Source organism: Tigriopus californicus, chromosome 8 (assembly GCF_007210705.1).
Source record: "Tigriopus californicus strain San Diego chromosome 8, Tcal_SD_v2.1, whole genome shotgun sequence".
Classification (NCBI taxonomy): domain Eukaryota; kingdom Metazoa; phylum Arthropoda; class Copepoda; order Harpacticoida; family Harpacticidae; genus Tigriopus; species Tigriopus californicus.
In genome coordinates this window covers 490895-508128 of record NC_081447.1, presented here as the reverse complement: position 1 = coordinate 508128, position 17234 = coordinate 490895, and the positions used below count along the sequence as shown (strand labels likewise).

The 17234-nt window shown below is 42.8% G+C and overlaps 1 protein-coding gene across 6 annotated transcripts in view; it reads right to left on the bottom strand.

Moving 5' to 3' along the window:
* Positions 1 to 7316: 7316 nt before the first annotated feature.
* The window catches only part of LOC131885534 (titin-like), a 32105-nt gene continuing 22187 nt past the window's right edge, over positions 7317 to 17234 (bottom strand). For 2 of the 6 annotated variants that reach the window (XM_059233598.1, XM_059233600.1), the window contains 16 exons: positions 13762 to 16374; positions 12881 to 13354; positions 12388 to 12771; positions 12187 to 12322; positions 11849 to 12121; positions 10778 to 11770; positions 10435 to 10704; positions 10268 to 10357; positions 9894 to 10185; positions 9511 to 9826; positions 9191 to 9326; positions 8536 to 8867; positions 8185 to 8455; positions 7901 to 8106; positions 7724 to 7823; positions 7317 to 7650 (listed from right to left, as the gene is read on the bottom strand). In XM_059233598.1, coding sequence (XP_059089581.1) covers positions 7451 to 7650; positions 7724 to 7823; positions 7901 to 8106; positions 8185 to 8455; positions 8536 to 8867; positions 9191 to 9326; positions 9511 to 9826; positions 9894 to 10185; positions 10268 to 10357; positions 10435 to 10704; positions 10778 to 11770; positions 11849 to 12121; positions 12187 to 12322; positions 12388 to 12771; positions 12881 to 13354; positions 13762 to 16374 — 7086 coding nt within the window. In that variant the 3' untranslated portion in view covers positions 7317 to 7450. The remainder of the gene's footprint in view (positions 7651 to 7723; positions 7824 to 7900; positions 8107 to 8184; positions 8456 to 8535; positions 8868 to 9190; positions 9327 to 9510; positions 9827 to 9893; positions 10186 to 10267; positions 10358 to 10434; positions 10705 to 10777; positions 11771 to 11848; positions 12122 to 12186; positions 12323 to 12387; positions 12772 to 12880; positions 13355 to 13761; positions 16375 to 17234) is intronic. The other 4 variants (XM_059233599.1, XM_059233602.1, XM_059233601.1 and 1 more) reach the window with 2 other exon arrangements.

The window sequence follows — 17234 nt, the reverse complement described above, 5'->3', positions numbered from 1 at the left end:
TATAATTAAACCAAGTTCTTCCAAGCGTCGATGTTCATTGGTTTTTTCGGCTCCGTTGTTCTCATATTTGAAAGCTCTGGATGTCGTGTCAAAAGCCGTCCATGAGTGTGACGAAGTTGCGATTACATTTGGTATCTATGGTTCGTAGTTTGGACAGTAGTAGTTCGCGTCGAGTTCTGAGAGAGCGAGAGAAAATCCCGACGCTCGTCCAGGCCAACCACCGAGCCTAAATGGACCATGTACGAGTATTCCCTTACAAAAATAGAGTTGACAAGCCATCCATGCTGATAATGAATACACAAATAAATACAAAATGCATTGCTAAACGCAGTTTTTCTCTTGGAGCACAATACTAAGTAATCAGTTGGGAAAACAAATTGAAATTTATGCGGTTGCCTGGTATGATATTCGCACCCAAACAGTCGTATCCTTGGCATTCAGATGTCAGCTCCATCTATTACAGGCCGAACCCACAAGAACTTGCGTCGTTCCTGTGTGCATTTTCCTGGATCTAATTCATGTCATTCGAGTCGCGATTCTCCGAGTACATGTACGTGTAAATCTTGAAATTTCGGTACCAAGGGGTGCCAAGCACACTCCTTGGTTACTAGGTTGACTTTGAAACCGACCAAATTCAACCTGCCCTGCCGAAAACAACCTCGCAAGACTGGCGAGTAGTGAAATGTGAAATTAAATTCACCTGGAGAGCACGCCCAACTACACACAATATGACCCACCTTCACAAAATTTGGAGGTTGAGAGTTTGATATTACATTGCTAGCGGGATTTTGGGAGTGTATGCTGAAGTATGGCGGTCGCAAGTTAACCGGAAGTCTATCCATTTGTCGTCGTATACCCCGGTAGGCTCTGATCTCAAAAAGAAACGGAGCTAAAACGATGATTTAGACCTTACCTCGGATCGGTTTTCACTCTCTATGTTTTTTCAAGAGGTTATTAATGATCATTTCCAGCTATCATGCTCCAGTTTTCTCGTATTTAATTGTTTAAAATTCTAGATGATGGAGATTGGAATTCAAGGACTGTGCAATAGTTTTTATTCTCCATCAAGGGTGGTGTGATGCTTCTGGCCACCACTGACATCAAAAATATTTTGGAACAGTACACAAAATCACCTCACTCGTAATTTTTATTCACGCAAATCATATTTCTTTGTTTGTCCATGTTATATCACCCGTATAGCATAACTTAAACTTGGACAACTGAAAACTTGAAAAGTAGGAAAAAACTGGGTTGACAGGGTAACGTTGTCCATGGCTGAAGCAAGGAGAAAAAATACCCAATTCAGGAATAACGAAACCTCGGGTCTCAATTACCGAAGAAAATGAGTTAGAACAAAAAACAGACCCTAATTTTTTTGAAAGAAAGGAGTGAGTTTCAGATCGATTTTTTCCCCTTTACTTGATAAGCTGGATTTTTTCTTGATTGATGCTCTTTTACGGAATTTTAACCACGGCTTTAACTGTATTTTCCAAGCAAAAATCGATTATAAATTACTGATCTGATCAATCTGCCTGCGCCTCAAACTTTGAAACCAGTACTGCCAAGTTTGATCCAAGCTGGATGTTTTTGGTCAGAAAATGTACGTTCCCCTCATAGAATCTATGGTTTCCCTACGTACAATATGAAATGTACGATTGATCACATCAGTAATTTACAACTCATTTGCTTGTAAATGATTGTGCTCAGGGCTCAATGAGGCAGGATTTTTCGTGGAAGATTTGCTTGTAGGGTGGGCTATTCAGGTTTGGAAATATACGCGTACCTTTGTCCAACCATGCCAAACATGGGGGGATCCAAGAGTGAGCAAAATTCTGAATGATCCATGCTACAAAGTCAAGCACAAATGAGCTTTCACATTGTTACTTTACAAAAAAAAAAACAAAAAACTCAAGAGGTAGAAAAAGTCATTAAAATCACGGTCATTAACTTTCTACTTACCAGGAGGATGTCATAGAAGTATCAAGGGTTAAAAAGGAATCGCCACACCAAAAGTATAAATTGGCACACGCTAATGAGTAAACAAATAGACAGGGCTTGAATAACGGCATGACATGTCACACGTTACATTTCTGCAAAAGAAACGGAATTGGTTTTTAGCCCTCCTGTTACCATTACTTTCTTCTCTTTTTAAACAAGGAAAAATATTATATGAAGCTTTCCTTCACGATATTTTTAGGCTTTGTCTCAAATCCAATAACTTATTTGCCCTACTATTGTACTTCTTTGACTCAAGCAGGGAGATTGGAAGCTCCAGAATTTGAACCCTGTGGTGAAACTTGAACTTTGGGGAATCTCCTGGGCCAATTGCTTGTTGTCTGTGTTTTTTGGACCCAGAGTCCTGAGACGTTTGGATTGATTAACAATGTACAAGGACGATTTGGTGACTGATCAAAGGTACGACTTGCCCACAGCTTTGGTCAATTGCGGAAGTGGACACAGGAGCCACCAGAGCCACCAGAGCCACCAGAGCCACGTTTGGGAAATGGAACTTGAGACGCTAGAATGACAAGAAGCCCAATGGAAGGCTGAGCTCTAACAAAGGCAAGAGAGACTCCTTCAACAGAAGGAAATGGCTGGTCATATTGCAAAGAATGGCACTTAGATCAACATTAAAAGACCAGAACCTCCTTGGGGACAACTTTTTGACCATGGCATGCCTCATTGCACCCCTTCAATTATTTGATGGGCGAGTTCAAGCCCCAGGATTCTTTGTCTAGGGTTCCAGATCCTTGTTCAGTGACGTCGGGNGGGTCTGTGGGTCTGTGTCCAATGGAGATAAATTGGTGGTGATCACGACTCAACAGATGCAAATGATTAAACTCCAAATTGTCTTCAATATTTGCATCAAACCTTCATACATGATGTCCTCCAGAAGAGGCATATTCTCAAGCAGCTTTTGACATTCATTGCCCTCATATCCCGTTCTATGATATCCTTCTTTGTGAAGGTGAAGCTTCTTTGGCCATTACATTGCCCCGAAATATCTAGCAACAGTTTAGAAAATGTGTGATTTACAGTTTGACAGTCTTAGAAATAAACAATCATCTGACGTTCCTCTTTCATCTATAATGGTACGCAAGAATCCCAACACATTCAAACAAGCCACCAATGGAAACCACATCCATCAATGGAACAATCCTCTTCAACCAATTCAAAAAAAAATCTGGAACTTTTGGTTGGACAACGTCAGAGCCTTATGAAGGTCCTGTTCCACTCTCACATCTGAGCAAAAAGCCCCCAACCACATTGATTATGGAATGCTCACTTATCCCCGTCTCAATTTAGACGTGTTTCACTGATTTGAGAGATATTTTGGCTTGACCATCCTGGAGTGTCTTCTTCTACCTCCCATTGTTTTGGATGAAAGTTGCTCGAGCTCCATGAGAAGCCAATGAAATTGGAAGGTTGTTAGCCTCTTTTTCCTTGACAAAGTAGCCCACAATGATGTCAAGAGTTTGTTGAGGTACCAAGGTTTTCAAATTAGCCACTCTTTGTAGCTAGTTACACAAATGTCGTTCATGACATCCTGTAGGAGAAAAGCATGTCAAGCAAAACACTTGATGCCTTGGAGTGTCCTCCTCTCTGATCAAAGGGGTCAACCTTGTTCTTTCCTGGTATTGGGCCTTGCTGGTTCTTAGCATTTTGCTTCCTGGAAAGAATCATCCCAACAAAATTGCATTTTGTGCGCAAACAACATCCACATTTTGTTCCCCGGAGGATTGAGAGTTTTGCACAAGACTGTAGTTGGGAAAGGGTGGAAGAACGGGATTGAAATTATAGTTACCAAAACTTGTCAACTTATTGGCCCAAGATGAGCTATGGAGTACGCCAGTAGTGTAGTGGAAAGTTCAGTCAAAGATTGAACGTCTTCTAGCGAGGTTTTGTAGAGCTATGCATTACCTCCTGAGCCTATGCATTCCAGCTGAGACAGTGCTCAATGAATTCCATTTTCATGTTCAAGCATTCAATGAAGAGGTAACACAAAACTGAAACGTCTTCTAGCCAGGTTTCAGAGAGCTTTCCACTCCACTTCTGCCGTACTCCATGGATGAGCACAAACCTGACTGCAGTCTCATGTCTGACGGAATGTATCCATTGATAACGTATTAATGAACCCATCCCTCGTACTTGCGGCTGATCCTCATATAAATCTTGTCTAAGCACGCAAGGCAGAGCCCAGCCCTGGCTCTCAGATGACCTTCCATTAGGTTGAACAAATCGATTGCTTCTTAAAGTTGACAATGACGGGACTTTCAAAGATCAATTTGTTCCACACACACATGAGGATTCGAAAATAAATGTGCTACATCACTACACAAAAGAAAATACTGACACTAAATTTTGCAAGAAAACTTGTATATTCCAGCAAGTTCCGCAAATTTTGCAATCTTATGAGCAATATTCGACATTTTTTTGCAATTCATTATGCAAATTCAGCTACTTCAGCGTAAAAATATGAATGATTCTGCAAGTTGGGAATTTTTCAAACAAGTTTTTGTCAATTTTGCCTGAAAATTGTGAGATTTAAAGTTTTCCTCATTTTTTCTAGAAATTTGTTTTACATGAAAGTAAAAAATTGGTTACAGATATATTAACAACCGCTTGGATATTTACTTCATCTATCCATTTTGAATAGCTCTGTCATGGACTTTTTGGAGATAAACTACATTAAAGGTTGAGACGCACTTTGTTTGTATATCATTCCTCTCTTTTAACAGTCAGACAGACACATCTCAACATGTTTCCATGGGGTATCAGTAAATGGTTTGGAGATGGATAATAAATGTGGAAGGAATTGGCCTGCTATCATTTTCAAGAAACTTGAAAACAGTGTAATCTTATCTCTAACTTGCAATAAAACATAATTAAGAACAAAATTGTTGTGTAATAGTTTCACTGTGACTATAGCTGATATTTTTGTGGCTTATCCGCTTCACCTCTTATCCACTTAACCCCTCTAAGAACCAATCAAATTCTGCATTTAACGAAATTCTCAACTCAGATTGGTTGAAACACAAGGCAAAGCGGTCAAGCGGTCAAGGGGAAAAGCCATAAGCCACGAAAATATCTGCTATTATCAATCTGCTGTTGCAGAACCAGAATGCAGTATCAAAGATAAATGTACAAGATGCTGGTCTAGCTGATTGGTCATTGAGGCAGCTTGAACAATGCAAGAATCTACTCTTCAGGTTTGTTTATCTGTTTGTTAAAAAGTCAGATGGCAGCTCTTTCACTTGGCCTTCCATCTGTTCATCTTCCAATAGGTGTCCCAATTGAGTCATATTCCCTCTTTGTCGTCACAGCCAACCTTAATTATTGCCTCACCCTCAGAAATGACCGCGTGTTTGCCCATTTCAGCCATCAGAACAACAACTTAAGCAGTAATCTAAATGCTGCAAAGAAGCTTGACTTGACTAGTTGAGATCAAACCAGGATTCTCAAATTGGAGCCGAAGAGCAGATGCTCTACCAATGGGGTTTCTTCCCAGATGTAGTAGGTTCAAATTATTGTGCTGAGAGTTATTATGACAAAAGTTTACTTTTCATTGGCTATTGCTTGTTTTGGAAGGCAAAGATAACCTTTGCAACCCTCCAGAGGGAGTCTATAGGTGCCTATATTTTGGCAATTTTAGTTGCAAATTTTTGTGCAAATTCGGGTGATTTTTAATGCAAATTTGCTGTTAATAAAGACATTTATGTGCAAATTTTGGCCGGCCCTAGTAATTACGTCTTACCAAAGAGCCGTGAAAAAAGAAAATGGCGATTCCCATTTGTTCACCCATTCGGACATTAGGCAAGCGCCGTTACCAGCAAACAAACTTGCCTGCCAATGCCAGTGATGCAAAAATGGCGTTTCAAACGGGTTAGCTGACCTTTCCTCATATAGTATTGTGAAGAAGGGTCAGCTTCTCAAAAACGTGTTTGAAGCCCCCCAAACTTGCATCACTGACATTGGTACTAGCAAACAAACGAACCTGCCAGAGCTTGCCTAAACATCCCCACATACGAACACTACGAACAATACAAGTGCTCTTCAACCAAGGAGCAATAGAGGAAGTCTTACCTTGATGCAAAATTCCTTTGAGAACAAAAAGTAAAATAAAATGCGTCTGATCTTAGCAACCTCCAAAACAGGAATCAAAATGGTTTTATGCAAAGGTGGGATCCGGATACTTGTTTCCACAACACGGGCTAAATTACCAACGTCATCAATGTAAGGTCCAAGTTAACGGTAATATTGTCTGTACTTTTGGTTCATTATTTCTCGTCAGCTCTAGATTTTAGTGGAAGTTTTTAGTGGAAGTTTTGAAGCACTTCGTGCTTCTATTCTATTATTCTTTGCCGGATCCGCACTGTTGGATTTAGATGATGAATTCTTTGTGCTTCGCCGTGATTGATAACATTGTACAAGGCATTTTTAAGCTTAAAAATGTTGAAAAAGAATGAATTCGCTCTCCATCCATGTGATCTAATATCATGGAACATTACCTCACGCGGAGTAAACAGTTGTAGACGTTCGTTGCTAAGACGACTATCCGATTTCTCCCAGATAACTGGGTACAAAGTTCCATTCTTGGAGAGAGGTTTTAGTGACAATTATTCATATATTTCTAAGATGGAAACAATTGGTGGTTTACATGTCGTGATTGCTCTAGTACAAACAAAATTCATCCTTGCCTCCAATCTTCTAGAAACCTCAAATTTCCCCTAAGAGGTTCCTGAAAAGTAAGGCAATAACCATAGGACAAATTTGCAAGCATTTGTAAAGGTCGAGTGGCTCACTCCTCAAATATTGTGACCCTGGGATGTGATTTGTAACAGTTTTATACAAGAAACGTCCTCAACGGTCTGGCTTGCTTTTCGGATGAGCCATTACTAGCTTGGGCCTTTGGCTTCAGATGAATCTTTAAACATTTCTAAGATTGAATTTTTCATGGATAAAAGACAAGAATGATTATACGTGTAATAGATTCAATGATAAGGGGGCGGGGGGTTTAGTATTGGAATGCGTGATGCGTTGTTGATCGTCTTCAAGCCACTCCAGAGTCAAATTGGGGTTCCAAAATCAATATTCGGTTGTGGTTCAGAGTGGCCACAAATTGTGTACACAGTTTGTTGAATGAGGTACCATTTGGTATCTAGGGTATTTTTGGTTTGTGACTGTAGCAAAAATAGATCACAGTTTTTGGGTGCCCGCTGTCCATGAACGCTGAGCTCCTCAAAGATCTTCTTGGCATAGTACCATATCCGGAAGAAGTACTCATCCCGCCTCAAGACCGACGACGTGGTGTAGGACTTGATGTCGGCGTCCATATTNTAGGGTATTTTTGGTTTGTGACTGTAGCAAAAATAGATCACAGTTTTTGGGTGCCCGCTGTCCATGAACGCTGAGCTCCTCAAACAAAAAAAGGGCGTCTAGTATTCTTCATCTACTTGAAGATCTTCTTGGCATAGTACCATATCCGGAAGAAGTACTCATCCCGCCTCAAGACCGACGACGTGGTGTAGGACTTGATGTCGGCGTCCATATTTGCCTCTCGCATCCAAGAGCTCATTTCTGTTGTACTGAAACTCAACGAAGGCGTTTCATCGCGCTTGGATTCGGCTTGAAGTTCTTCCTCCGTGTAATCTAAAACGTAAGGATTGATTCACCATTTAGTCCATGCTATTTCTGTGCAGAATGCTCGAATTTGACTTCTTACCAGCGGGTCTCACAACCTTGAAAGGATCGTCATTCTCCAGAGGATCACTGAATCCAATTTCATTTTTGGCGAATATTCTGATGAAATATTCATGACCCTCCTGGCGAAGGAAAGCAAAGACAACATTGAATTAAAGTGGTCCGTCCTGGCCTAAAATGTGTTCCAATTGTGACTTACAGCCAAATCTTGGACTTTGAGCTTTTGAATTTCTGCTGAGACACGTCCCACTTCCATCCACATTTGTCTACGAGCGTCCCTCACGGCAATTTTGTACCCCTCAAGTGGGGCCCCGCCATCGCTTTCAGGGGCTCCCCATTCAACCATTATGGCATGAGGTCCGAGGGAGGTGATCTCCAAGGGGGCAGTGGGGGCGGAGGGTGGTCCTAGGAATAAATGGAATAGAACATTTAGATGTGGTGTCTAGCTCACTCACTCGCTTTGAACGGTCGGGATCGACTTACGGGCATGAGTTTTGAGGCTGATCTTTTGTGTCACCGAAGGCTCACTTGCACCCACTTCATTTTCGGCTGAGATCCGGAAGTAATATTCGGATTTCTCCTTTAGATTTTCCACTTGGAAAAGGGTCACTGAAGATTCGACCGTCGCTACTTTTTCCCATTTGCTTGATGTGGCGAGTTGTTTTTCAAGAATATAGCCGGTCAATTCTACACCTCCAGTATTACTCGGAGGACTCCATTGTAAGGTGACACTGCGGCTGGTGATGTCAGTGACCTAACACGAGTACAATCCGTTATTAGTAACTTCTTCTGTTGGCCTATGGATGGGAAGAACCTTTGTTCGTCCTTTTTTACCTGAACCAACGGAGACCCTGGTAAGCTCTTGGGCGTAGTTTTAGTGGTCGAGAAGGTCTCTTCAATTATGAAGGGCTCACTCAGCCCAACATTGTTCTTGGCAATGATTCGGAAGTTGTAGGCAGAATTCTTTTTCAAGCCCTTGATCTCAATGACGCAGAGTGTGGAAGTGCCCACTTGTTTCCAGGACTTCTTACCGACTTCACGGCGCTCGACGATGTAATCCGTGATCGGAGAGCCTCCATCGGAATCTGGCGCGTTCCAGTGAAGTTCGACGGAATCGTTGCCTCTCCATTCTACACTGGCGGGTCCTTTGGGAGGAGTAGGTTTATCTAAAATATAAAATGAATTCTGATACGACCTTTGGAGGTGGGCTTGAAGGCACTGAAGTTCTAAAATCTCTACGTTTTTTTTTCCTTCTAATAGTTGATGAATTCCGCTTGAAAGGGCACACAAGACACCATCTGCAACAGAACATCTCTCGGTCTGTTTGACATTTACACTTCCCTCTCGCTGTGAGTTTGTTTAAGTTATCGTGGCCCGAGGAAATGCGAAAATTGAAAATGAGGGAATTCTTTCGAACACTCCGTCGCCTACTGTACGTACTCAATCGCCCTGTGGCTCAGATCATCTGGAAGCTGAAAGGTGCTCGTACCTTTAATGCTAACAATGAAGTCTGCCGAGATTTCGGAAACGCTATTGGAAAGCTTGAGCGTGTACGTGCCACAATCCACACTCTCCGTTTGCTTGATGGTGATGGAAGCCCAATCGCGTGTGATCTTTGTTTGAATCTGAAACAGACCCATTGTGTACTGTCCATTGATGGATCATCGAATGATTAGCCAGCAAATTTAGTCACTGACAAAATATTGGAATGGAGTTTAAACCCCATTTAGTAAGGTACCACAGGCACCTGGGCAAGAATGGGGTCTGAGTTTTCAAAAATATCGAGGTGTTGGCTCTCATTTTCCTCACCTTTTCACTGATCTGGATTGATCGGCCTTGGAAAAACCACTGGCTTTGAGGTGTCTGAAGTGCCGTCTTGGCTAGGCGGGCCATTAATGTGACTTCTTGTCCCTTGGTCACATCCACGGTCCGCTCGAGGTCATTGGCAAACTCCAGAGGTTCGTCCCCACCTTGGAGCTCCAAATCTGTTTGAGTGGTGACATTCTCGGCAATGCAAGTGTATTGGGCAATGTCCTCTTTTGTGGCGTTTCGGATGATCAGAGTATATTCGCAACCAGCAGATTCAAAGCTATACTTCTGAGACTTTACCAAAGATGTTCCATTCCTAAATTGAGGAGGTGCCGCACATGAGTTAAGGGTAGAAAGAGAGACAAGATCTTTTTGGATCATACTTCTGCCATTGAATCTTGGCTCCAGGCTTGGAGAGGACCACTTTGATGATCACGTCTTGTCCCACGCTCCCACAAGTGATTTTCGGGAGCTTGGTTACAAATTCGGCTTTTGGCTCTTCAACTGTGAGTTTGGCGCTACTTCTCGAATTAGCAATGGCACAGGAATATTCTGCGGCATCGCTCAAGGACACTTCGTTCAGTTCCAACATTTGTTTCTTGCCATCGATAATAAGCTTGATTCTTTGGTTCAGTTCCAATTCCTTGCCATTCTTTAACCATTTGGCAACAACGTCTAGAAACGTAATTCAGGATAGTAAGCGTTAAAAAACGTTTTATGGCTGTTACAAGTGATGGTAATATCACGGTTTAGTCACCTCCTTTGCTTAGTTCAATCTCAAAGAAAGCCGATTCACCAACGGTAGCATTGGTATCCTTCATCTTCTTCAAGAACTCTGGAGGTTTTTCTTTAATGATAAAGAGACGGGATAATAAGATTAAAACTTACATAGGTATCATTGATCTCACTGAATGATGACCTTACCGACCACTGTGAGCTCACATGAGCATTCTTGCTCGCCCACCGATGCCACATATTCGCCCTCATGATGCACGGTAGCTGATGATATTTGAAGCGAGTGATGCCGGCCCTCACTCTTGAATGAGTACTTGGCGTTGTTCTTGTCCAAGGTGTGTCCGTCCTTGTGCCAAATCACGTGGCATTTGTCAGACGAGATCTCGATTGAGAGCTCACATGAGCTGCCTTCTTTCACCTCCATGTCTTCTAACTTCTTCACAAACTCGATGGCTTCGCCTGAATAATAGGAAAGGATGTCGTGCCATTTTGGAAATCAATATAATACCTTTTCAACCTTTGTCCTGGTTACCTTGAACACAAACGTTGGCCGAGGTTTGGGCCGCACCAAAAGCGTTCTTGGCCTTCACTACGTACTCGCCGTCAGCTTCCATGCCCACGCTATCTAGCATTAGTGTGTAAATGTCGTCTCTTTGCAGCATCTTGGTCTTTCGGTTCTCGTGGATTTCCAATCCATTTTGGAACCACGTGACTTGGAACTGGTTCCTTGAGCCCGTGATAACAGTCTCGAGAATGATGGAGTCTCCGGCCTTGCACACGGTGGGTGTCAATGGCTTCACGATTATTGGTGGGTTCTGTTGCTCTTCCGTTAAAGCCTTGGGTTCATTCACAATCAAGGTGAGGGTATTGGTAGCTTCGCCCTCCCTATTCCTGGCCTGAACCTCATATGTTCCTGCATCTTCTTTCTGAAGATTTCCAATCTTCACAATGGTGCAGTACATGTGCATATCGGCTTGATGAATCAACGAAAGCCGGCTGGATTGGCTCAAAGCCTTCTTGTTGTGGAACCACGTGACTTCGGCTTCGGGAATGGCGACGAATCGACATTCCAGCTCGACTGAAGTCCCCATCTCGGCGGTCTTTGTTTGTGGTCGTTGAGCGAATGTGGGTGGGATTCCTTCCACTATATCGGCCAACGAGGATTCTCGTGAAAGACTTCTTCGATCGTGTTTTTCCATGCCATGCTCGGAAAGCGGATGCTCTACGACCAACTCCGAGGAAGAGGAGGCAAAACCTAGGCAATTCTTGGCCACACAAGTGAAGGTTCCTGCATCTTCAGGAAACACTTCCTTGATCACTAAAGTGGCCTTGTTGCTTTCATCGTAATAGATTTGAAAGTCCTGAGACGGTTTGATGATGGCTGTTTGTCGGAACCAAGTAATTTGGGGTCGAGGGTTGCCTTCCACCTTGCAAACAAACTCCACAGGACTACCGTCAGGAGCACATTGAGATTGGACTTTCTCAATAATCTTTGGGGGAAACGTTTCTTCTCCCGATTTTGGTTCTGAAATGATAAAAAACGAAATGAAAGGACTCTTCCAAACAATTCCTGGCAATGAACCCCTCCGGATAAGTGTCTTACTGTCGAAAACGGGTAACTTCTCAATCTTTTCGACCAACTTCTTTTGGACGTACAAGGTGTAGGTTTGTTCGTCCTTCAAATATTGAGCTGGGACCCAACCGGATTCTTCCGTCAGGTGTTTCCTAACATACCACCAATCGGTGTTGTTCCATTCCAAAACATAGACCTTCTCTCCTTCCACCAAATTCATAGCTTCGCCTGTTTCGGAGACGAATGTAGCTAAGGCATAAAATATTTGGCCTTCTTGGATCTCCATAGGTGATCCAAGAGGTTCTGAAAATAATTAACATAGCGATTAGAAATGTAGAGAAACTAAAAGATCTGTTGTTGAACCCTACCCAAATGTTCTTCGGTTACTTCTTGAGAAACATTTTCTTGGACTGTAGCCTGTGAGCTTGAGGATTGTTCTTGAGTAATGCTCGAGATCTTTGCTTGTTCAGGTGGAGGCATGAGCTCAGTTGAGACCTCACTTGGCTAGGGAAAAGAATGCAAGGCGTAAGATCTTTTGAAGTAACTTACACGGACTAAAGACGACTTACCTCGGTAGTGACAAGTTCTTTCGATTGATGAACCAACTCTGCAAACTTTTCATTGGTGGAAGTGGGTGAGAAATCTTCTGGTTGGAAACTGGTAACGATTTCCTCAGTTCTGTAACTCTCATTGGACAGGGTCGTCATCAGAGCCTTGAACCCAATGTCATCGAGATGCTTCTCACTACCAGCACACTCAGCGGCCAAAACTTGGTTGATGACGGCACTCTTTCCAATGCGCTCGACAGCTTTGACCATGGCCATTTGAGATTCCTTTCTGGCTAATTGAGGAAACTCATGGGCTTCATAAGCAGAGTTCACCTCATCAACTGTTGAACCATGTTCAAGGCGTTGGGTTAGATCGCTGATCTCTTGAATGACCTTCTCTTGAATCTAGGAATACATTTAAGTCGATGTTGTTAGGGACCTGCTTTGACAATTTGCTTCGTACTGGAATTGATCTACATTACAAAGAACAAATCATTTGTTCGTTATTCATTACCTTTTCGGAGGCCTTTTTTTCCTCAATGGTTAGTGCCTTGGTTGGCTCTTTCTTGGGAGTGGGAGCAATTTCCGGCGTCTTTTCGCTTTTCGGCATCTCGGGCGCCTTTTCCTGTTTTGGAGCAAGTGGCTTCTTCTCTTCCTTGGGAGGAGGAGGCTTCGCCTTCGGCTGTTCTGGGGCTTTTGGCTCTTCGTCAGATGGCTTGGTCGTCTTCTTCTTAATCTTGATCACCTTTTTCTTTTTGATCAACTGATCTTCCTCGACCTCCTCTTCTGCTACGACAGGAGCTATAACCCTTGGCTCCTCGGGCTTGAAAGGCTCCAAGGTGATTTCTTTTTCTACGGGCTCTTTCGAGATGGGTTGAGGTTCTTCCGGAATATCAACCTTTTTCAAGTTCACTTCTTCCATTTGAGTTTCTTCAATTTGTCTCACTACTTTCTTGGTGGGTTTAAGCATGGATTTGAAATCCACCGCCTGGAATTGGGATTTGGTAGATTAGAAACCAAGTCAGAACTATTCTGGAAGTTAAAATTTCTCATGCTGGGCGTTTACCTAGCTGATTTGTTAGGTCATGGTGGGCATTAAGAATAAGTTGTGTTAGAACAGCAAAAGTGATATGTCATGCAAAACAGGTGATCAATGTAATGTGGAGATGGTCATTCAATGTCATGCTTGTATTAGAGACATATTGTCAAAGCAAATCCTTGTTGCAGGCTAGAATGGCGACGAATGCACTCATTAAAAAACATGCGCAAACGAAGTGCCAATTTCATTGGTTTTCGAGGCCCATGCAAGCGCCCTGTTTTTATTATTCGCAACTATTTGTTGTATTCTGAGGTCTCTTTTCTTCGATTTTGCTTGCATAATCATTCGTATAGTACCTTGTCTTCACTAGCCTCTGGAATCTCCCGTTTTGGTTTTTTCGGGAGTTTGATTTTTGGTTGCGATGGTTCCTCTAAATGATCAGGTTCTTTTACGGGGGCCTCAGATGTAGGGGAAGCAATTGCTGATTCTTCGAGCGAAGCTTCCTTGAAGCTCAACGTTTGGTTTAGTTCTTCTACTGACTTTTCTAATTGTGCCTTTGTCAAGGAGAGTTCTTCTTGTATTTGTTCTTGGCTTTGCTCAGTTGATTCTACAGGTGTTTCCACAGTCGAACCGTCTTGAGGCGAACTCACTTCAATCCCACCAGGGCTCTTTTTAACTTTCTTTTTTATAATTTTCTTTTTTTTCTTCTTTATACTTTGAACTTCATCCTCATCAATAGTTGCAAATTCAGAGGAAATATCTTTTGGTTCAACGACTTCTTGGGATTTGGGGGCCTCCTCTTCTTGTGGAGTTTCTTGATCCTGACGATTTTCTTTAACAGGTGGTGTTTTATGCTTAGGTTCTTCCACTGACTTGGGTGCTTCTTGTGCCTGAGGAGCTTTTTGTGCATTAGGTGCTTCCTGTGGCTTAGCTGCTTCCTGTGGTATAGGTGCTTCCTGTGGCTGAGGAGCTTTTTGTGCATTAGGTGCTTCCTGTGGCTTAGCTGCTTCCTGTGGCATAGGTGCTTCCTGTGGCTTAGCTGCTTCCTGTGGCATAGGTGCTTCCTGTGGCTTAGCTGCTTCCTGTGGCATAGGTGCTTCCTGTGGCAAAGGTGCTTCCTGTGACTTCACTGCTTCCTGGGGCTTGGGTGGTTCCTGCGGCTTAGGTGCCTCCTGTGGCTTTACTGCTTCCTGTGGCTTAGGAGTTTCTTGCGACTTAGATACTTCCTGAGGCTTCGATGCCTCCTGTTGCTTCAGTGTTTCCTTTGGCGTAGGGGCTTCCTGAGGCTTTGGTGCCTCCTGTTGCTTCGGTGTTTCCTTTGGCATAGGGGCTTCCTGAGGCTTGGGTGTTTCCTTTGGCTTAGGGGCTTCCTGAGGCTTAGGTGCCTCTTGTGGCTTAGGTGTTTCCTTTGGGATAGGAGCTTCCTGAGGCTTAAGGGCTTCCTGTGGCTTCGGTGCTTCCTGTGGCTTAGGGGCTTCCTGTTGCTTCGGTGTTTCCTTTGGCATAGGGGCTTCCTGTGGCTTTGGTGTTTCCTGCGGCTTAGGGGCTTCCTGAGGCTTAGGTGCCTCCTGTGGCTTAGGTGTTTCCTTTGGGATAGGAGCTTCCTGAGGCTTTGGTGCTTCCTGTCGCTTCGGTGTTTCCTGTGGCGTAGGGGCTTCCTGTGGCGTAGGGTCTTCCTGTTGCTTAGTTGGTAGCCGAGGCGTAAGGTCTTCCTGTGGCGTAGGGGCTTCCTGTGGCTTATCTGTTTCCTGTGGCTTAGGGGCTTCCTGTGGCTTAGGGGCTTCCTGTAGCTTAGGGGCTTCCTGTGGCTTAGCTCTTTCCTGTGGCTTAAGTGGCTCTTGTTGCGCAAGGGTCTCCGTAGATTTAGGTATTTCCTGAGCATTTTGTGTTTCTGTTGGTATAATTGCAACCTTGGGTTTTGGTGTCTTCTTTGCCTTTGGTCCCTCTTGCTGTTTAGGTACTTCCTTAAGTTTTGATGTCTCTTGCGATTCTTGTGGCCGCTTTTCGTCCTTGGGTTTCAGTTCTTTTTCTGGTTCTTTATTCTCCTGTACCTCCATGGATGGGAGTGTTGTTGTAGTAATTTTTGTCTCCTGATATGTTTGGCCTTGTTTTGATGTTGACGAAGAAGTTGGTTCATAAGGTAATTGTTTTTCTTCCTGCGAAAATGTTTGTGGTTGGGTTGAGTTTGACGAGTGTGCAATCTCATTTCCTGGCTTAGATGTTTGAATTGTCTGAATTGTTTTGCCTTTGTAACTAATTTCATTGTCCTGTGTACCTGGTTGACATTCTTGCTTCGGTGTAATGTTTGTTGTATCTGTCTGTTTGTTGTATTGATTGAGTGCTTGTGGCAGAGATCCAGAACAATCCCTCTTTATTTGAGGCACAGTTTCTTTTGCCTGTGGGCTAGTTTGTTCGGAAGGGTATTGCGGATTTAATGTGGTACTATCGGATTCAAGGGGGAGTTGAGTGTTGTTTTTTTGCGACTCTTTTCCTGCAGCGTTTAATTGTTTGGTTTTTTTAATTACTCCTTTGGATTTTGTTACTTTTGCACGTGTTTGCTCTTGGTTCGCTTTGAGTGTAGAGCTAATAGAAGCTTTGGTATCTGCGTCAAGATACTTTTGAGGACTTTGAACGTTTAGAGCCAATGTTTCCAATGTTTTGTTTACTTCAGGCTGTGACATTATTTTCATATCATTTTCTTGTTCATTTCGAATTGGTGATGGTGAGTCCACTACATTTGCCTTTGAGTCTGGCAAATTTTTACTCATTTCTACTGTAGAAGTGTCATATGAGTGTTGTCCTCGGATTGATGTTGATTGTGATTGTGTTTCATGTCTCTGGTTGTGTATGTCACTATGTTCAATTGTTTTTGGAATCTGTTCCAATGGAGCCATTTGGCGTTGTTCAGACTGAATACTAAACGTGTTTGACTCGTGATCTTTCTGATTAGCCATTGTATCAACTGGAATCTGGAACATGTGTAAGTAACCAGTGTTTTGAGTGAAACTATGTACGTAAGTATGCACACGGTGTGGGTGATTTTGAATGGACTATGATGTTGGAGAGGGAAGTAGCATGAGCTTGAATTGCGTGTGCACGAATAAAAACGACTACTTCAACAATTCTAGTGCTCCACAATGTCAGATTTCTTCAACAATCTTTTATCTTCGTTGAAACCCCGTTGCTTCTTTGATAGTTGTTATAAGTTACAAAAATAAGGGAGGCGCTCCCGAGCATCTACGCTGATGGGCATGTAGTTTAACGGTAAGCTTGCGAGATGTGACCTTTCCTTCAATCAAGCAACAAGATAGATCATGCAAGCACGCATAGGAAAACATTCAAATTCTCAGTTTTCTTTATGTTTCCAAAGCGAGATTAAAGAGAAATTATCTAAGGAGGATCGGCACTACATTCGTTAAACTAACTCTCCCATAAATTTGGCTATATCATTTGGTGTCAATATGGGTTGATAATACGTCATTTTACAAAATAATGCCATTTAGAACAGTTTTGTACAAGTTGCAGAAGTATTCAAAGAAGAAACGGGACTTTTTTTAACCATAGCTACAACCTTCTCGAGAAATATTTCACTGTGGAGTAATAAAGATGTTGCCATTCTTGATGGTATGTTCCTCTTACGTTGTCTGTGTAATCAAAAAGAAGGACAAACTACGACACTTTGGGGACATGGTTAACACATGAAAGCCATCAAAAATAGAGCTCAATGCAAAAATGATCAAAAGTCACACCTGGCAAGAAGTTCCGAACTTCAAGTGGGATTTCATATCGTTTGATATGTGTACTTCATGTGCATGTTTGGTAATGATCT